This window comes from Hypomesus nipponensis, chromosome 10, assembly GCF_054491055.1.
Source record: "Hypomesus nipponensis isolate SF chromosome 10, ASM5449105v1, whole genome shotgun sequence".
Taxonomy (NCBI): Eukaryota; Metazoa; Chordata; class Actinopteri; order Osmeriformes; family Osmeridae; genus Hypomesus; species Hypomesus nipponensis.
In genome coordinates this window covers 7,866,908-7,887,669 of record NC_140370.1, presented here as the reverse complement: position 1 = coordinate 7,887,669, position 20,762 = coordinate 7,866,908, and the positions used below count along the sequence as shown (strand labels likewise).

Genomic DNA, 20,762 nt, shown 5'->3' with positions numbered 1-20,762 from the left:
TCTGGCTTTTACCCATGACATATGATTATAAATGGTGAACTATTGATCTGGCAAGAGGCGTCGAGAATTTGTCAAAGGCTATTTATTTTGTGGTAGCTGTTACTAAGGTGTCTGGATTTTTCCTTTTTCTTCCAGTGAGCCGCCACCATGAGTACAGATGCAGAGATGGCCCTGTATGGGAAGGCCGCCATCTACCTCCGCAAGCCTGAGAAGGAGAGGATTGAGGCCCAGAGCAAGCCCTTCGATGCTAAGAATGCCTGCTATGTGACAGACACCAAGGAATTGTACCTTAAAGGATTAGTTGTTAAGAGAGATGGCGGAAAGGTGGATGTTAAGATCCTTGACACTGAAGAGGTCAGTTCCATCAGCAAGCATTGCACATTGGCCTTTTCACTGGAACTTTCTTTCGTGGAACTTTCTATCTAAATTTGTTTCAGGTAAAAACCTTCAAAGAGGATGATGTTTTCAACATGAACCCTCCTAAATTTGACAAGATTGAGGACATGGCCATGATGACCTACCTCAATGAAGCTTCTGTCCTGTATAACCTCAAAGAGCGTTATGCTGCATGGATGATCTACGTAAGAAAACTACATACATACATACATACATACATACATACATACATGCATACATACATACATACATACATACATACATACATACATACATACATACATACATACATACATACATACATACATACATACATACATACATACATACATACATACATACATACATACATACATACATACATAGACAAAAATCTAAAGGAGTTGACAATTATACATTGACCAAATATGTAATCTAATGTAAACATTTCTTATATGTTTTGACATTTTGTATCACTGTGAATTGAATGTGGAGTTAAGGATTAAAGAGAGAAACCTCAACCTCAGCTTTAGTGTTCTCCAGGAACAAAACTTGTTTTTGGTACCTCTGATGCAGACCTACTCTGGGCTCTTCTGTGCCACGGTGAACCCCTACAAGTGGCTCCCTGTGTATGACATGGAAGTGGTCAACGCCTACAGAGGGAAGAAGCGTATGGAGGCTCCACCCCACATCTTCTCCGTCTCTGACAACGCCTATCAGTTCATGTTGACAGGTATGGACATTGCAAAACATGGGAGGAGAAAGAGATTAATGTGGTCTAAAGGATTATGAAATTAGTACTGGATGTGTGGTTGGATGGAGAATATTTTAAAAAAGGATGTATGGGATAGTAAGATGCATTCATAATTGTAATGATGCTTGAGATGCCAATGAAAATGTCTATTGACTTGCAGATAGGGAGAACCAGTCTGTCCTGATCACGTAAGTTAAACGTTATCCTTTAGGGATAACTTTTCTACCCTCTGTCTTTAGGATGCATACAGCTTATAATGATCATATTGGACATGAAAATAATAGAACAATGCACCAATAATTTCTCACAAAATAAAAAATTACTGAATCCATGACAAAAAATGTGTACTACCAAAACAAGTGGAGAATCTGGTGCTGGGAAGACTGTCAACACCAAACGTGTCATCCAGTACTTTGCCACCATTGCTGTTTCTGGTGGTGATAAGAAGAAAGAGGCCGTACCAGGAAAAATGCAGGCAAGTCCATTCTATGTCAATCTTCATCTCTTCTTGTCTTTTCTCCCTTGTATGTTGGGGATAAATCCAATCCAATATGCATGCTGGATGATAAGGCATTCTGTTGGCCTACGTCACTGTTTGGACATGGTTTTTATGAAGCTTAAAACCTAATTGGTGGGATTTTGACTCTCAGGCCACTTCATCAAAACATTCTCTGTGTTCATCTCATCTAGGGTTCTCTTGAGGATCAGATCATTGCAGCTAACCCTTTGCTGGAGGCCTATGGTAATGCTAAGACAGTGAGGAATGACAACTCATCTCGCTTTGTGAGTTTAAAAAGATTCAATTTTAAATATACTGTAATACAGTCTGCTGTAATGTTTGGAAAGGAAATTTGGAAAGTCATATTTATTTTCCTGATTCTCCCCTATGCTCTGTTTTAGGGTAAATTCATCAGAATTCACTTCCACACTACCGGCAAACTGGCTAGTGCTGACATTGAGACATGTAAGTAGTGTCTCCTTCATGATGGATTTACACATGGGACATTGTCTTATCCTCATCTAATTTTGTCTATGCAAATGTACTCAATTTTCTCTTATTTGTATTTACTCCTTTGTGTACTCGTTTGTAAACAAATTCTAAAAGCTCACTTCTATCGTTTTCTCAGATCTGCTGGAGAAGTCCAGAGTAACCTTCCAGCTGCCTGATGAGAGAGGCTACCACATCTTCTACCAGATGATGACCAACCACAAACCTGAGCTGATTGGTGAGGCAGACCAAAGTGCAAATGACTAGCGCCCACTTGTGGTGTATTATAGAACCCTGAACTATTATAAAGGCTAAATACGTTTTATCAGAGTAGTGCCTTCTAAAAAGGACAGCGAGATATACAATGATGTAGTGATTGTGACAAGAATTTGTTCTTCACAGAAATGACGCTCATCACAACAAATCCTTATGACTTCCCCATGATCAGCCAGGGTCAAATCACTGTGGCCAGTATCGATGACAAGGAGGAGCTGGTTGCCACAGATGTGAGTCACTTAAAGGGATTGCAAAACGTAACTGATAATGGAAAATGACATCCCTTATCTGTGTGTGTCGCTCCACTTTGCACCCGGACAGTCTGAATGGGTTGATTTGGTGTAATAAAGATTGATCTTGGGGCCATGTTGCGTGTACCCACATACATTTTAGACAGTAACAAACACTTAATGGTGGACTCTGGACTTACTGCTAATCTGTTTTCCCCTTTCAGGATGCTATTGATATCTTGGGTTTCACCAATGAAGAGAAGATGGGCATCTACAAGCTGACTGGTGCTGTCATGCACCACGGCAACATGCACTTCAAGCAGAAGCAGCGTGAGGAGCAGGCGGAGCCAGATGGCACTGAGGGTGAGTGGCACAATCGGCAAACCTTTATCTCACATTTATTATTGTTTTCTCTGATTTATTTGTGATAAACTGACTACCCAAATCTTTTGATGATTTTCTCTCCCTCCAGTGGCTGATAAAATCGCTTACCTTCTGGGTCTGAACTCAGCTGACATGCTGAAAGCCCTGTGCTACCCCAGAGTGAAGGTCGGCAATGAGTATGTGACCAAGGGTCAGACTGTGCCTCAGGTAAGCCCTTGATAATATCTATATTTTTGTTTTAAGAACATTTTATTAGAGCTTATTTATTCTAAAGAGTTACAAATACTAAGTAACTCTTTAAAGCTGCTAACACACTAACAACTAAATGTGTCATTACTTTTTTGTTACACAGGTGAACAACTCAGTGAGTGCTCTGGCCAAGTCCATCTATGAGAGGATGTTCTTGTGGATGGTCATCCGCATCAACCAGATGTTGGACACCAAGCAGCCAAGGAACTTCTTCATTGGAGTTCTGGATATTGCTGGTTTTGAGATATTTGATGTGAGTTGGGATCTACAATAAGAAAAAAGCAATGGTTTATGTTGACGTTGATGAGTTTAAAATATATATTATTTATATATATATATATATATATAATATATCAGTTATTAGTTATCAACTTAAGAAGAAAACAACAACAATTTAGTTTTAAATCTGCTAAATATCAAATATATCAAACCAAAAATAACAAACCAAACACAAATGTTCTCTTTGAAATTGTTGTACACAGTTCAACAGCATGGAGCAGCTGTGCATCAACTTCACCAATGAGAAACTGCAACAGTTCTTCAACCACCACATGTTCGTCCTGGAGCAAGAGGAGTACAAGAAGGAGGGCATCATCTGGGAGTTCATTGACTTTGGCATGGACTTGGCTGCCTGCATTGAGCTCATTGAGAAGGTGAGGTAGGGAGGCTTTGGGGTTGATGCAAAAAGAAAAGTTACGTATCCACATACAACCTATGTTGGAAGCACAATGTTTTGGGAGTCCCAAATCTGACCATAGATGATGAAACTGGGTTTCTTACACAGCCAATGGGCATCTTCTCTATCCTCGAAGAGGAGTGCATGTTCCCCAAGGCTTCAGACACTTCCTTTAAGAACAAGCTGTACGACCAACATCTTGGCAAAACTAAGGCATTTGAGAAGCCTAAACCAGCAAAAGGCAAGGCCGAGGCCCACTTCTCCTTGGTCCACTATGCTGGTACAGTGGACTACAACATCTGTGGCTGGCTGGAAAAGAACAAGGACCCGCTGAACGACTCTGTGCTTCAGCTATACCAGAAGTCCTCAGTCAAACTGTTGGGTTTGCTCTATGTGGCTCCTCCACCTGAGGGTTTGTAAATTTGAGTTACATTTAATTAACCCCCCCCCCCCCATGCAAGCTTCTTTCGAAAGTCTAACAATAGTTTTGATCAAGCAAACAAGATTTTCGTCAAATGAAAATCTCACACACGTTTTTGTTATTTACACATTTCCCACTATTTTTATCGTACTATTTACAGATGCTGGTGGTTCTAAGAAGGGAGCCAAAAAGAAGGGAGGTTCCATGCAGACTGTGTCCTCTCAATTCAGAGTGAGTGAGAAACAATGTGTGCAAATATGTGTACATGTTCTATATTAACAGGAATTTGTAATGGGAGTTTAGTAATTACTTCTAATTTGTAGGTGTACATATAATCCTTGATTTAAAGAAACTTAAAGAACCCAAATTAAACAAACAAAATTGCTTTTGAAACTCTTCACAGGAGAACTTGGGTAAGCTGATGACTAACTTGAGGAGTACCCACCCTCACTTTGTACGTTGCCTGATTCCCAACGAGTCCAAGACTCCAGGTGAGAATGATACTTACAGAAGAGTTTCACATAGCAAGATTGTCTCGGACAAAAGTTCTCAATCTTTTGCTTCCAGGTCTTATGCAGAACTTCCTGGTTATCCACCAACTGAGATGTAATGGTGTGCTGGAGGGAATAAGAATCTGCAGAAAGGGCTTTCCCAGCAGAATCCTCTATGGTGACTTCAAGCAGAGGTACACACAAATACACACACACACACACACACACACTTATATTTAATTTCTACACTGTGATATTGACGTATATCCATATTTTTTCCAATACAGATATAAAGTATTAAACGCCAGTGTCATCCCTGAAGGCCAGTTCATTGACAACAAGAAGGCTTCTGAGAAACTGCTTGGATCAATTGATGTAGATCACGAGGAGTACAAATTTGGACACACCAAGGCATGGGCTCAAACTAGCATGACAGCTAATAAGATAATATGTACATTTTTCACTCACAGTATACGGTGTATGTTAAAATGCATGAAATATCCACTGGAAAGTCTTTACCTTAATCAGCTTGTTGCTAACTTGTGTCTCAGGTGTTCTTCAAAGCTGGTCTGCTGGGTGTTCTTGAGGAGATGAGAGATGAGAAGCTTGCTGCTCTGGTAACCATGACGCAGGCTCTCTGTCGTGGATATGTGATGAGGAAGGAGTTCACCAAGATGATGGAGAGGAGGTGAGTGGGTGACGTTTGTCTTTCTACTTTTTTTTCAACCCAAAGATCAGTTGATGGCCCTTTCCAAAAGTGGCCAAACAGCTTTCCAAAGCTTAACTCAAAAGTGGAATCTGTGAAGATATGCCGTTCGTTCTGATGTTATCAAGCTGTTCCATTGAGCAACACACTGTCTCACTACCTCTCTCTCTCTTTCTCGACCAGAGAGTCTGTCTTTACCATCCAGTACAACATCCGCTCATTCATGAATGTGAAACACTGGCCATGGATGAAGGTTTACTACAAGATCAAGCCTCTCCTGAAGAGTGCTGAGACTGAGAAGGAGCTGGCCAACATGAAGGAGGACTTTGAAAAATGCAAAATCGCCCTTACCAAGGCTGAGGCTCGCAAGAAGGAGCTGGAGGAGAAGATGGTGTCCCTCCTGCAGGAGAAGAATAACTTGTCTCTCCAAGTTGCATCTGTGAGTGAATAACATATATTCACATGTAAAGACAGTTAAACAAGCTTAAAAGATCAAGCTTAGAACAAACATTGAACCAACGCTTTTCTCTACCTTTCATTTTCCAGGAATCAGATAATCTGAACGATGCTGAGGAGAGATGTGAGGGTCTGATCAAGAGCAAGATCCAGCTGGAGGCCAAACTCAAAGAGACAACTGAGAGGCTGGAGGACGAAGAGGAGATCAATGCTGAACTGACAGCCAAGAAGAGGAAGCTGGAGGATGAGTGCTCTGAGCTGAAGAAGGACATTGATGATCTGGAGCTTACCCTGGCCAAAGTGGAGAAGGAGAAGCATGCCACAGAGAACAAGGTATCAACATCTCACCAATAGCTGACCTTGTGCTTCTCTTAGTTTGTGAGCTGCCTATTGAATCCTGTTGTTATTGTCCTCAATAGGTTAAAAACCTGACCGAGGAGATGGCATCTCAGGATGAGAGTGTTGCCAAGCTGACCAAGGAGAAGAAAGCCCTGCAAGAGGCCCACCAGCAGACACTGGATGACCTGCAGGCAGAGGAGGACAAAGTCAACACCTTGACTAAGGCCAAGACTAAGCTGGAACAGCAAGTTGATGACGTAAGTCATCTATGAGACTATGAATTTCTATGAGAAATTCAGTAGATATGCATTACATTTATATTCATTTATTTCTGATTGACATTTTCCTGATATATTGAAAATAGAGTAATACGTTTTGTGCAAGAAAGCCTACACTAATAGTTTGAATCATACTACCACTGAACATAAGGTGTGATGACTAAATGTGTGTTTTGTTATTCAGCTTGAGGGTTCTCTGGAACAAGAGAAGAAGCTCCGGATGGACCTTGAGAGAGGCAAGAGAAAGCTGGAGGGAGACCTGAAACTGGCCCAGGAGTCCATCATGGACCTGGAGAACGACAAACAACAGTCGGATGAGAAGATCAAGAAGTAAATACAAATACTAAGAATATTTCTGTCAATGTTAGTTACCTTTGATCTTGACTTTCCCCTTACAGCACCTAAACTAAATCTCCGACATTAATGTGCTTCATAGGAAGGACTTTGAGACCAGCCAGCTCCTCAGCAAGATTGAGGATGAGCAGTCTCTGGGTTCCCAGCTGCAGAAGAAGATCAAGGAGCTCCAAGTACGGTGTAGTTACTGTAAACAATAAGAACAGGAATATTAGTTTCTTTGGAAAATAGAACAGTTCATCACAGTGTCACATTTTGCCCTATGAGACATCCAGCAAACTTAACTGATGAGTTAATTTTTTACCAGCCCAACTTTACCAGCCCATATTGTGGATAGACCAAAACGGAGGACCTTTTATACTGTTGATTGTAGGCTCGTATTGAGGAGCTGGAGGAGGAGATTGAGGCTGAGCGTGCTGCCAGGGCCAAGGTGGAGAAGCAGAGGGCCGATCTGTCCAGGGAACTCGAGGAGATCAGTGAGAGGCTGGAGGAGGCTGGAGGCGCCACAGCTGCTCAGATTGAGATGAACAAGAAGCGAGAGGCTGAGTTCCAGAAACTGAGACGTGACCTGGAGGAGTCCACCCTGCAGCATGAGTCCACAGCCTCAACCCTGAGGAAGAAGCAGGCTGACAGTGTGGCAGAGCTGGGAGAACAGATCGACAACCTGCAGCGCGTCAAACAGAAGCTGGAGAAAGAGAAGAGTGAATTCAAGATGGAGATTGACGACCTCTCCTCCAACATGGAAGCCGTTGCCAAGGCTAAAGTTAGTACTTAAAAGGGAACATCTCCTGCATAGTGCTTTATATGATCAAATATACTTCCAAATTACATGCTACAGAATAAACTCATTGAAAGTCACAATAATGAATGTGCTACAGACAGAACAATAACTGCAGCACAACACTACGTATACTCATTATTCATACCTTGTAATTATTCGATTTTATTGTCTACATTGCTTAACAGGGCAATCTAGAAAAGATGTGCCGTAGCCTTGAGGACCAGCTAAGCGAAATTAAGACAAAGAACGATGAGAATGTTCGCCAAGTCAATGACATCAGCGGACAGAGAGCCAGACTTCTGACTGAAAACGGTAACCTTTATAAACAACAGCATTAACCAATACAGGTAGAATAAAATACTGTGCGGTCCGCCACAGAGGTTAATCTTGGTCTTAGAAAGTGCTTGGCCTAACAAGAGCCCATTTTCTTCCCCATAGGTGAGTTTAGTCGCCAGCTGGAAGAGAAGGATTCCCTGGTTTCACAACTGACCAGAAGCAAACAGGCCTACACCCAGCAGATTGAGGAGCTGAAAAGGCAGATTGAGGAGGAAGTCAAAGTGAGGCTACATACAGGGCTAAGATACCCAGATTTTAGAGAGGAACCAAGGGCTTTTCTTGACTATAACTTTGTCACCTGAGTTAAAGTCATCCACCAGTTTCACTGTTCTTTCATAGTTGTCATTGTGCTTTTGCTTTTAGTCCTTTCTATATTCCGTTTGAGCTGAGTTGATGAGTTGATGCTCAACTCTTTATGCAGATATTCATAAGGCATTGTCAAAAAACTAAATCCAGCTTTGACTTTAACCCATCTTTCTTCCAGGCTAAGAACGCACTGGCCCACGGTGTCCAATCGGCACGCCACGACTGTGATCTGCTGAGGGAGCAGTTTGAGGAGGAGCAGGAGGCCAAGGCAGAGCTACAGCGTGGCATGTCCAAGGCTAACTCTGAGGTGGCTCAGTGGAGGACCAAGTATGAGACTGATGCCATCCAGAGGACAGAGGAGCTGGAGGAAGCCAAGTAAGTCCATCCATCTGGAAAGCTGTCTCCAAAAAGCCAATTGAATCAGTTGGCTGGTGGGCTATGGGGCACCATAGGCCACGATGTTAGGTTACTTATAAACCACACAGAGCCAGCCATCAGGACAAGGACAGCTTTACTCTTTTGCCATAACAGGAAGAAGTTAGCTCAGCGTCTCCAGGATGCTGAGGAGACCATCGAGGCCACCAACTCCAAGTGTGCCTCTTTGGAGAAGACCAAGCAGAGGCTGCAGGGAGAGGTGGAGGATCTCATGATTGATGTTGAGAGAGCCAATGCCATGGCTGCCAACCTGGACAAAAAGCAAAGGAACTTTGACAAGGTATCGGATAGACAAAGAACTATTATTTTATTGATTTTGTTTTATTATAAAAGTTTTTATTTTAAAATCTTTCAGTAGCTCAACACTGTCGTGGTACATGTTTCCTCCTAGGTTCTTGCAGAGTGGAAGCAGAAGTATGAGGAGGGCCAGGCTGAGCTGGAGGGAGCTCAGAAGGAGGCTCGTTCTCTCAGCACAGAGCTCTTCAAGATGAAGAACTCCTATGAGGAGGCTCTTGACCATCTGGAGACTCTGAAGAGAGAGAACAGGAACTTGCAACGTGAGTTAAACAATTGAACCACAATGCAAAGGTCCTCAGGCTGATGGTTGCAAGAAGTTAAGCTGATTAGTCCACCAGCACCAATAGGTACAATATTAGCATATTCTGTGATTTAGCTGAACAAATTGTAAATCTTATTTTTTTCCACAGAGGAGATCTCTGACCTGACGGAGCAGATAGGAGAGACTGGCAAGAGCATCCATGAACTGGAGAAGGCCAAGAAGACAGTGGAGACAGAGAAGGCTGAGATCCAGATGGCTCTGGAGGAGGCTGAGGTACAAACTATATTTTTGAATTCCAAAATATTTTTGTTATAAATTGACCTAAATACCTTTCAGAGCAGGTATTTGCTAGGTGTTGAATTGAAAATAACAGTTTGGATTTAACGTGCACTGTAGGTGTGCATCACACTCAGTATTTCAATTTCTTCAGGGAACACTGGAGCATGAAGAGTCCAAGATTCTGCGTGTGCAGCTGGAGCTGAACCAGGTCAAGGGTGAGGTGGACAGAAAGCTGGCAGAGAAGGATGAGGAGATGGAGCAGATCAAGAGGAACAGCCAGAGAGTGCTGGACTCCATGCAGACCACTCTGGACTCTGAAGTCCGCAGCAGGAATGACGCCTTGAGAGTCAAGAAGAAGATGGAGGGAGACCTGAATGAGATGGAGGTCCAGCTGAGCCATGCTAACCGCCAGGCTGCTGAGTCCCAGAAGCAGCTGAGGAACGTTCAGGCGCAGCTCAAGGTAAATTATCACAATGTTCTGGTTTCTGAAGTAAATAAAAAATATCAACTGAGTTATTTTTTAATACTCTGCCGTAAATGTAGCGCAAGGCACATGAATACATGAAACCAAGGTTGGTGACCAGCGAAAACAAATATGAATTTTCACCCTCATCTAATGACTCTAATATCCTAATCTTTGCTACTCAGGATGCCCAGTTGCACCTGGATGATGCTGTCCGTGATTCAGAGGACATGAAGGAACAGGCTGCCATGGTGGAACGTAGAAACGGTCTGATGCTGGCTGAGATTGAGGAGCTGAGAGTGGGTCTGGAGCAGACAGAGAGAGGCCGCAAAGTGGCTGAGCAGGAGCTGGTGGACGCCAGCGAGAGAGTGGGACTGCTGCATTCCCAGGTGTGGACAATATCCACACACACACACACACAAAGTATAACAAAACAGAACATACATCCAGACTAAGGAAAGGTTATCCAATCACTTGGTTCTTTCACAACAAAACAAATCTCTTACAAGTTCACAGGTTTGACTCTTTGTGATTCCTTCTGTCCAGAACACAAGCCTGTTGAACACCAAAAAGAAGCTTGAGGCTGACCTGGTTCAGGTGCAGGGAGAGGTGCAAGACATTGTCCAGGAGGCCAGAAACGCTGAGGAGAAGGCCAAGAAGGCCATCACTGATGTGGGTTTTTAAATAAGAAATACTTATTTATGTTTTCATTATAGTACTTATTCATATTTATTTGGTTTCTTATATAAGGAGTAATACACCTTCAGGTGTGTCCAGCCCATATGAGCTTGTATGTCTTCAGATAATACACTTATTATGTTTTCATCAGCCCTAATACAACTACATGTCAATACTATATTAACACACAGCATCTGCCCACCCCTCATCATAATTCTTCCATACATTTCTCCTCTCACAATATATTCAATTGTACTATATGCACTCACATCTGAGCTTGATGCAACCATATCAAGCTCAATCCATTACCTAACCTCCCCACAATGCTCGCAGGCGGCCATGATGGCAGAAGAGCTGAAGAAGGAACAGGACACTAGTTCTCACCTTGAGAGGATGAAGAAGAATCTTGAAGTGACAGTCAAGGACCTGCAGCACCGTCTGGATGAGGCAGAGAACCTAGCCATGAAGGGTGGCAAGAAGCAGCTCCAGAAACTGGAATCTCGAGTGAGTCAGCGCTTCAGTAGCTCTGAAAACCAACTGCATTTGTTAGCTATTTCAAACCATATTAAGTTCATTACGAACCATAATGGTTCATTATTTTGTTTGTATAACCTCAGCATTTAGCATATAGAAACTGTCCATGTAAATATCCCCCTCTGAACAGGTGAGAGAGTTGGAGACCGAGGTGGATGCAGAACAGAGGAGAGGTGCAGACGCAATCAAGGGAGTTCGCAAGTACGAGCGTAGGGTAAAGGAGCTGACATACCAGGTAACGACAAACAGTCAACAGTCAATGAGTCACACCTCATTCATAAAATTAGCATTTTACTAATTTCCTTTCTGTTCCAGACTGAAGAGGATAAGAAGAATGCAACCAGACTTCAGGATTTAGTGGATAAACTGCAGCTTAAAGTAAAGGCCTACAAGAGACAGGCAGAGGAAGCTGTACGTGTACACATTCACCCTCACCAGTATTTTAGTAATTGGTTTTGTAAATAAAATAATAAAATGACACTGAACTTTTATAATGTTTCCACTTCAGAATAATGATAATTAGTGTGGACTTGCTGCCTACTGAGTCAAATGACTTTGATTGTTGATGTTCCTCTCCCCTGTCTCCCAGGAGGAGCAGGCCAACTCCCACATGTCCAAGTTCAGGAAGGTTCAGCATGAGCTGGAGGAGGCTGAGGAGCGTGCTGACATCGCTGAGTCTCAGGTCAACAAGCTCAGAGCAAAGAGCCGAGATTCTGGCAAGGTAACCACATCAATAATAGGAATGTATATTAAAATGTCCCTTTCAGACTTCAAATATATTGTCAAGTCAAATTAGATGACCCATGTTTGCTGTGTGAGAGGGTATTAAGGCTATCTTAAATGTTCTCTCCTCAGGCAAAGGATGCTGAATAGACCTGACCAGAAACTGTTTCAAAACATTCCTGTGTCTCATAAAATATGATTTTCATGGTGATATTTTGAGCAGAAATAAAGCATGTAGATCTTCACTATCGTGTCTTATTGGATTTCAGCCTGACCGTTCAAATTTAGGAACAATTATTCCTATGGTTGCTGCCTTAATATATTTGCCGTCCAATCACCAATTTTGTTTAGGAAAAATGCTAGATACACAAAAACAAAACCAATGATATGTGATTTGATCTTAAGGCGTAACTGGGTGTGAATAACACATGCATTGTCATTATTGTTATCCTTCATTTGCCTAATCAGAGCCAGAGAGGATACCCTGGGATAACCAAAAGTGGTTGCAAAAAAAAAAAATGTTCAATTGGCCTCAACGTCTTCCATATACTGTAAAATACAACTTGTCTACAAACCCAATTTCTATTAGAATTGTAGATATGGAATACCTCATCTCCCTAATCTGAATCACAACTGTATATTCTGGCTCACAAATATATATAAAAAATATCCAGTGCTTATCCAGATTGTATCACTTTCTACAGGATGGGTAAATGCATTACATGTGTACAAATTATTTATGTGTCTGTACTAAATTACTGTGTTTTTGTAAATGCACTATATTTAAGGCAGTCTAATAGTCTCCAACTCCAGTCTTGGTACTCCTTTATTTCAGACAATCCCATTATTGCAGGTACAGCGTTAAATAAACAAAAATAAAAAGCAATGTTTGAGTAAGAGGAAACAACTGTATATGCAGTTTATATCCTACAATCTCAATTTACCAAAAATGATGAACAATGTTTAAAAATTAACCATAAGTGCAGCCACATCCTTTATTAAATACATTTGAAATCCAGATTCCATATGCCTACTAATGGTTACATGTACAAGTAACCACAACAATAAACATAATGGACTTGTCCAAAAGCCAGTGAGGTAGCTTTAAGACCTAAACGGGACGGCCATCTTGAAATGCAGTAATCGCATGCTTTTGAGGGGGGGGCGGCTATACAGCGTGAAAAGAGAATGGGCGAGAAATGTCAAGTCTTGGGAGAAAGTGTTGTCTTAAACCTGGGGAGATTTTTATTTTTCTGTTTAAATATCATGCATCTGTTTGTCGATCTTGGTTTTCAGGTGGTCTTTGTAGGCCAAAATGCCCCGGGTCCATTTTGTGATGGTCTGTTTCTCACACACCCAGATCTCCTGAGCCACCTAGTAAAAACAAAGATAAATCACATTTTCGTAAAAGATAACAAAGCATCCACTGATCTGCCACCATGGTCTCCAAGTAGTCTACCCAAATTCAAAACAGGTACAAATATCAACTGACTGGGGGGGCCTAGGGGGAAGTTCAAGCCCCAGAGAGCATAGGACGAGGCCATAAAACAGACCAATAGAAATGATTTGAACATAACATGCATAACAAGCAGAGGACTTGGAAAGGGGCGGGGCTTGGTAAGTGGTATGCCTGCCAGGTCACCATACGTTCAAAGCAGTTGTAAACAAAGAATGTCAAAGCCCCAGGACCCTTTATGTGGGTTTAAAACTAAAGAAATACCAATTAAGGACAGATGTGCTACCCACTTCAAATCTTGACATGTTATTTATACCTGCTGGATGAGCCTGAAGTCGTGGCTGACCAACATCATGCCTCCCTCGTATTCGTTGATGGCATCGGCCAGGGCATCAATGGTCTCTATGTCCAAGTGATTGGTGGGCTCGTCCAAGAACAGCATGTGGGCATTCTGTCCCGCCAGCCAAGCGAAGCACACTCGACATTTCTGACCGTCAGACAAGTTCCTGATGGGACTCACCTGGTGGTGGGGAGTGGGCAGTTGGATTTGTAAGCAGGTGATGTTTTAATGCTTCAAACCCAACATGGTACCGTGTTGGTAGTAACAAATCTACAAAAGACTCTTTTCCAGTGTCACCAGGCCCAGTTAACCCCAGGGGACAAACATACCTGCTGTTTGCCAGTTAGTCCATAGCGGCCGATGATTTTCCTCATTTCTTCCCTCTCCTTGATCATTGGATAACACTTCATCATGTAATCGAGGGGGGAGAGGTCCAGCTCCAGCTGTTCTGTGAGATGCTGTGGGGGGGATCCAGAAATACATGAGACCACGTGTACATAGTACGGGTGACATCACCCATTTGGGAAAACTAATCATTTCTGAGTGACCACTTCGTAGATACTGCATATGAAATTCTGTGCTGATATGGGGGTCAGATGGCTGAGCAGTTACGTAGGGCCATTAATCAGAAGGTTGCCGGTTTGATGCCAAATGACTTTGTGTCCCTGGGCAAGGCACTTACTGTACGTCGCTTAGCATCTGCTAAATGACTAAATATAAATATGTTTGAACATGGTTAGCTAAATTCAGTCACTGAAAGATGGACGCAAAGTGAGATTGAGGAATAAGCAAATCCCGATAAATCTCAACCAGAACATACCTGGTGATATCTGCCGATCTTCACATGGGAGTTTTTCCGAATCATACCATCAGAGGGGAGGAGCTATGGAAAGACACCAAGAGGGTGGGGGGAGGGGAGAGAGGGAAAAAAGTGATAAGGATTCCCAACCAGACACGTCAGAGATCAGTGCATTAAAAACAAAACTGAATTACTCTAAATTGATTTAGAACTTGCTGTATTAAGAGTTCATACACAAGTCAATAACTGAGACCATCACATTCATTTTGTGAAATAAGTTCCAACAAGTTGTAAATTACATTAAATATGCATTATAAAAACTGTACTGCTTACTTCTCCGGTGAGCAGTTTGAGCAGAGTGGATTTCCCGGCTCCGTTGGGCCCCACAAGGGCCACTCGAGAGTCCAGATCAATACCAAACTCAAGGTTCTTGTATATATGGGGCTACAGCATTTATAAAGAAGCAAAAAAGACAATTAAAAACTTGCAAATAAAAAGGCGTAAAAAGTTTCTTCAAATCTTAACAAAAACGCTCCAAATGGAGGTGATCTTGAAGGTTTACTCACAGTGTCATCAGAGTACTGGAAGCTGACGTTCTGGACCATGATGACAGGAGGGGGGATCTTCCCACAGGGAGGAAAAACAAATGACAGCGTCTAGGGAAAAGGAAAGGAGTTAGGATACTGTCCTTTAGATGAGCTTACAATTGGAAAGTGTAACATCCTCAATGTCATCTTTGTTAATTAAAACACCATGAAACATTTTTTTTTTTAAGAATTGCGTATACTCAGGAGTTGGCCGCTTAGATCAGATAAACGCTTCGGTCTAGTTTTTGTCAACGCACCCCTGCACTCAGAACACACTGCCTGACAGGGGCACTATAATTCGGCCTTTTGTTCACATCATCTCACAGCGGCACTCCAACAGAGCAAAAAAGGCTAAACATTTTTTTTTTTTTTTTATCGACCTGAACACTTATTACACTATTTAATAATACAACTGGTCCCATATTGTAATGTTTTCTGTGTCACCTTTTAATTGACAGCACAATTCTTACCTTGTCATTTACAACTTTCTCAGTCAGGCCCGAAGCCACCATCTTTTGCAGGGTTTTCTCTTTGCTCTGGGCTTGGCGGGCCAGCTTGGCTGAGCCGTGACCAAACCGGGCTATGTAGTTCTGGGGGCGGAAAACAGCAGAAAAAAAAGCTATCAAAATAATGTTGTTTTCTAAAGCAAATTATATGGTTGCTCCGATATCTTTTAACTAACAAAGTAAAGAAATTAACTGACAAGATGTCAATTAAATCAGTTCCTACTCATTTTCATGGGTTCTGAGAGGTCCACCATTACCTTCATGTGTGCCATCTGGTCCTGCTCCCAGTTGAACCGTTTCATCTGGTTCTCCTCCAGCTCCTCCCTGGTCTTTATGTACTGGTCATAGTTTCCCTGGAACAAAGCCATAAAGTTACTTCAAAGCTCAATGTCCTTTCAGGTTTAGCAGAACTTGGTGGTTTCCGTAAGTAAAACAGACCACACACACAGGTCATGTTGAGGACTCCCATTGTTTAAAACGGAGCAAATTCAAATATATAAAAAAAAAGACCAATGTAACTGTGCTGGCTGAATAGTTGCTCTTACTGTGTAGTACTTCAGCTTGCGCTGGTGCAGGTGAATGATGTTGGTGCATACACCGTTGAGGAAATCTTGGGAGTGGGATATTAGGACAAGAATGCGCTTGAACCTGTAGAGTACAAACATAAGTTTAGTACACATAAAAGAAGCTTCATACAAGTTCACAACACTGGCCATAAGTGTTGATGTTGTCAAGACAGTACAAATATATAAAGCTGAACTTGGAATTTTATATTTTAATTTGGATACTTAGCATATAGGACAAATACAGCATGGTTAACTACAAAATAACTTTTCTGACATTTACAGACTACAAACATGACTCCACAAATCCATGAAACAATTAGAGGAGTTCAATTTTTTTGCAATTTGCCACCGTGCACAGCAGTAACCACTCATGAACCTTAACAAGAACAACTTGAAACTATTCCTGATGTGATTTGAGACAGAATCCCATCAGCGGCAGTGTAGATACACACACACACTTACTGACTAAGCTCCTCCTCCAGCCACACGCAGGCATCCAGATCCAGGTGGTTGGTGGGCTCATCCAACAGCAACATGAACGGCTTCAGGAACAAGGCTCTGCAGACGAGGACGACAACATTAGTATATGGTACCATCTTACAAAAGGTAGCAGGTCCAATCTCAATCCTCTTATTCCTGTCAAGAACTGAATCTTCTCATAGAAACCCCAAGTAGCCCTTCTCGCTACAGCAACTAGAAGGATACCAAAAAAATTGGACCAAACTGCAAGGATCAGAAAAACGCTTCGGTCCATTTTTGTCACCGCGCCGTTGCACTGTGAACACACTGCTCGGCACTGGCGCTATCATTCGGCCTTTCGTTACATCATTTCCAGGCAGTTCTGTACAGACGAGCCGTTTCTTTCGAGAGACCCTTTGATCTGAGGTGAGCTCACACCAACCTGGCCAGAGCGACGCGCATCCGCCAGCCTCCGCTGAAGTCCTTCAGCTTCTTCTGCTGCATGGGCCCAGTGAAGCCCAGGCCGTGGAGGATCCGGGAGGCCCGCACCTCCGCCTTGTCTGCATCCAGCTCCTCCAGGCGCTCGTACAGCTCCATCAGCTTCTCGCACTCGGCTAAAGTGCACAGCGGGAAGGGAACGCATTGAGTGGATGGGTACAAAACGAGACAGCATATGGCAACGATGGATGAAAGGTAACGAGGTGGAGAAAGATCGGACGACAGAAGCGTACTTCCTGTTGCCCTTTTTGACCCCCATTCTCGTGTGTTGTTCCCTTGTCCAGACATGACACCATGAAAGGTTTATGGCATGGTGTGCCTATCTGAACAAGGGAGCTAGTGTACCACGCCTAGGAAGGGAAGCTGCCACAGTGAACACAGTTCCCATGGTAACGTGGAATATTATTTGCTACTATGACTTATCATGCACTAAAATGTAAGGGCCCCTGGCATTTTATTGATTCTTTGTTTTAACCCAGCTACTGTGCTACGACTATTAATCACGTATCTTTGTTTTTTTTTATCATTAAAAAGTAAACCGGGTTCACGACAGACGATGAAATCACACTCACAGTCTTCTGCAGCCAGACGCTCAGCCTCCTTCTCCAGTTTAATCCTCTCCTGGTCCACCTCCATCACACACTGCAGGGCCGTCTTTTCGCTGGGTGACATCTCCCGGGTCAGGTGGTAGATGTCTATGTGCTCTGGGATGGGCACCTCTCTGTGGGCAATGGCGGACAGCAGCATTGACTTGCCTGCAAGGAAGAAAAAAATTGGTGTGTCATTTGTTACCCATGGTGAGGGAATGGAATTTGTCTCTGGCCAGCTACTATGCAGACCCAAGTCCTTTACTGGATGATAAACATGGCTTTAGTATTATGAAGACCAATAAAAGGAAGGGTGTCCCACAGAGCATTAAGAAGAACTCCAGAGTTGGCCGCTTAGATCAGATAAACGCTTCGGTCTAGTTTTTGTCAACGCACACCTGCAGTCAGAACACACTGCCTGACAGGGGCACTATAATTCGGCCTTTTGTTCACATCATCTCAAAGCAGCACTCAAACAGAGCAGACGGCAAAATAAAAATCTACCTCAACACTTATTACACTATTTAATAATACAACTGGTCCCATATAGTTGTTTTCTGTGTCACCTTTTAATTAACAGGACACATTTTCCCCTGTCATTTACATGTTTAAATATATAGATATATACATTTGATATCCCCCCTATGGAACCTAGTGTTTTTACCTGTGCCGTTGAGGCCGATAAGACCGTAGCGTCGCCCAGAGTTGAGCTCAAGGGTGGTGTCAGTGAGAAGCTCCTGGCCGTGGAAGGTCAGGGACAGGCTTGCTATTTGCACATCAGTGCTGTTGGGGTGGGACGCCAAGACCCCAGTCACGGCCCGTGCCTCCGACTTCTTCAGTTCAAGCTCAGCCAGCTCCTTGGCCATGCTGTCCATGTCTATTGCAGCAAGGTTTACAAAAGACATGCCACTGAATAAATTGTAATAGAAAGCAAACCCCCTATATGGAATACCAGGGATGTGTGGAATTGGCCTATGTGGGGCATAAGTTGGTTTGGATGTTTAGTGTGAGAGTCAAGTTCAAGCCTAAAATCTGGAATGAAACATTGGAAATCTTCTAAAAGACCATGAAACACTGACCAGCAACGCATGCCTTGACTTTGTATAACTAGTTCTTCAGTTGCTTGTTCTGGCCACCTGGAACTAAATCCCTACAAAGTGTTGTCACATTTAGGCCTACCGTTCATATCATCTCCATCTCCGTTCTCCAGCCCATTTTCTGGTCTCTCGCCCTCTTCTTCTTCGGTCTTCTTGGTCCTCTGGCGGGATTTAGCAGCTTCCTTCTTCTTTGCTGCCTTCTTCTTAGCCAGGTCAGATGGCATGGCTGCTACAGATGTCAGGCAGATATTGAGACCTGAAGACAGCGAGCTGACAAAAGCAAAGGGAACAGTGACCTCAGGATTAGAATGGGGGCCAGTTTAGGGTTACCCACACTTTTCACAGCGAGCCTCTTTACATCAGCCCACAAAGATACAGATGCACATGAGAGAATTAGAGCAAGACAAAAGATATGGACACTAATACAAATACCACTGCTGACAGATGCTAAATGACTAGCATCGTACCATTATCATTGTTATATGCCGTTTTACAGTTATTGTTTTTTTTCCCTCTCTCTGACAGCCCAGTTACACATTACAAATGAATTGTTCTGTGTGCATATACAAGCGTCCAAAAGGATTAAAATAATAACTTAAATCAATCGCTTGTCATTGGGATTGTGGTAGTGATATCAAAGCATCCTTAGACTACATTTTGGCTAGCCATGAATGGAAATAAATCTAAAGCCGTCACCCTCTTTTCGTATTGAAAAGTTGCTCTGGTGATTGTTGAAGTAACAACGGATCTAGCTAGACAGGAGTATTGCACAATACCGGCTTTTCAGAACAGTAGCCTGCTACATCATCGCTAGCCTGCTACATCATCACGGCTTGGTGGCCCGCTATGGCGGTAGGCCACCATCACGTGTTCCTTCTGTACACCGGGAAAACTGTAATTAATTAGATTTGCTATAGGGCGTTTATAAATAGCCTTGTGTATTGCGGCAAATTGTAGTGGTTTATCATATACACTGGCCAGCATTGACAAGGAATGAAATTCCATTATTACAAGTGGCACCGGGCCCTGTGATGGCAAAAAGCAAAGGCCCCAATCTTGCTAACAAGCCAGCTTCTTCGGTTGCCTACGGTATGATTGCAGCTAGCAAGTCTGTAGTGGCTCACCAGTTATGAACCAAGACAGCTGGCTTAAGCACGTCTAGCAAAATGTCTTACATGTGGCTAGCTGGCCCCTAAAATAATTTCTAAAAACGGCCTTTTCAGATTTTGATTTTTTGGTAAGCTACTAAATGATACCAGTCCGCGGGATATCACAATTCTTAGCTAGCCACAGCATGTAGCTAACTAGCCTACTCGTGGTCCTTCTTATACTGCTTTGTCTATTAAAAAGCTATAGTAGTTAGCTAGCCAAAGCGTTAGCCTAGCTATGTTAGCTAGCTAACTAACCTTGCACCCCTACGCAGGACACGTTTAAAACTATCCAGGCTATATTTTCTATTAATGTCATCAATATTGTTTAGATGTTTAGATATACTAAATAGTTTTGTATGATCAGGCTGAAAAAAAGACTTCTTTACCACTCTTGTTCCTCTTTGCCGGCGGTCCAACGATGTTAGATTGCTGGAGGCTTAAGAATTCGTTTAGTGCTCGCGTGTCCCCGATACCGGCTCACTGACCAATGAGAGCCCGAGTTGCTCTACTGACTCCACCCCTTTCAGGGTTTTGGGTTGGGTAATAGGGTATACGTCAAATACACGTCATCATTTCCAATGTAAATGCTCGAAAACAGCAAAAAAAGCCTTTTATAAATCTAACAGAAGGGCGCTTCTGTAATAG

At 42.7% G+C, this 20,762-nt stretch overlaps 2 protein-coding genes across 2 annotated transcripts; one reads left to right on the top strand and one right to left on the bottom strand.

Moving 5' to 3' along the window:
• The first annotated feature begins 147 nt into the window (after window positions 1–147).
• LOC146271442 (myosin heavy chain, fast skeletal muscle-like) lies at window positions 148–12,221 on the top strand. The gene is made up of 39 exons (XM_084707650.1): window positions 148–354; window positions 438–581; window positions 952–1,108; window positions 1,290–1,317; window positions 1,490–1,604; window positions 1,820–1,912; window positions 2,030–2,093; window positions 2,257–2,355; window positions 2,520–2,623; window positions 2,848–2,986; window positions 3,096–3,214; window positions 3,360–3,509; window positions 3,739–3,909; window positions 4,041–4,344; window positions 4,514–4,584; window positions 4,757–4,844; window positions 4,921–5,038; window positions 5,132–5,255; window positions 5,396–5,532; window positions 5,734–5,989; window positions 6,097–6,339; window positions 6,426–6,602; window positions 6,808–6,953; window positions 7,060–7,150; window positions 7,351–7,740; window positions 7,944–8,070; window positions 8,197–8,315; window positions 8,579–8,775; window positions 8,932–9,115; window positions 9,227–9,392; window positions 9,543–9,667; window positions 9,825–10,133; window positions 10,322–10,525; window positions 10,683–10,808; window positions 11,148–11,318; window positions 11,479–11,583; window positions 11,664–11,759; window positions 11,938–12,069; window positions 12,204–12,221. Exons 1-39 carry the CDS (start codon window positions 148–150, stop codon window positions 12,219–12,221), a joined length of 5,814 nt encoding a protein of 1,937 aa, XP_084563776.1.
• Window positions 12,222–12,879: 658 nt separating this feature from the next.
• abcf2a (ATP-binding cassette, sub-family F (GCN20), member 2a) lies at window positions 12,880–20,634 on the bottom strand. The gene is made up of 15 exons (XM_084708057.1): window positions 20,504–20,634; window positions 19,049–19,236; window positions 18,534–18,746; window positions 17,855–18,037; window positions 17,227–17,398; window positions 16,788–16,883; window positions 16,305–16,407; window positions 16,017–16,112; window positions 15,724–15,843; window positions 15,233–15,322; window positions 15,000–15,110; window positions 14,688–14,750; window positions 14,197–14,325; window positions 13,844–14,047; window positions 12,880–13,445 (listed from the first exon to the last, which is right to left on the bottom strand). Exons 2-15 carry the CDS (start codon window positions 19,188–19,190, stop codon window positions 13,329–13,331), a joined length of 1,839 nt encoding a protein of 612 aa, XP_084564183.1. The 5' UTR covers window positions 19,191–19,236; window positions 20,504–20,634; the 3' UTR covers window positions 12,880–13,328.
• Window positions 20,635–20,762: the final 128 nt, after the last annotated feature.

Coding starts and splice junctions, on each gene's coding strand:
- LOC146271442 (XM_084707650.1), top strand. CDS start 148: ATGAGTACAGATGCAGAGATGGCCCTGTATGGGAAGGCCGCCATCTAC. Junction 3,215..3,359: donor AGGGTCAGACTGTGCCTCAG/GTAAGCCCTTGA, acceptor TTTGTTACACAG/GTGAACAACTCAGTGAGTGC. Junction 10,134..10,321: donor ACGTTCAGGCGCAGCTCAAG/GTAAATTATCAC, acceptor TTTGCTACTCAG/GATGCCCAGTTGCACCTGGA.
- abcf2a (XM_084708057.1), bottom strand. CDS start 19,190: ATGCCATCTGACCTGGCTAAGAAGAAGGCAGCAAAGAAGAAGGAAGCT. Junction 16,884..17,226: donor ATGCGCGTCGCTCTGGCCAG/GTTGGTGTGAGC, acceptor CCTCGTCTGCAG/AGCCTTGTTCCTGAAGCCGT. Junction 14,751..14,999: donor TCAAACTGCTCACCGGAGAA/GTAAGCAGTACA, acceptor GTCTTTCCATAG/CTCCTCCCCTCTGATGGTAT.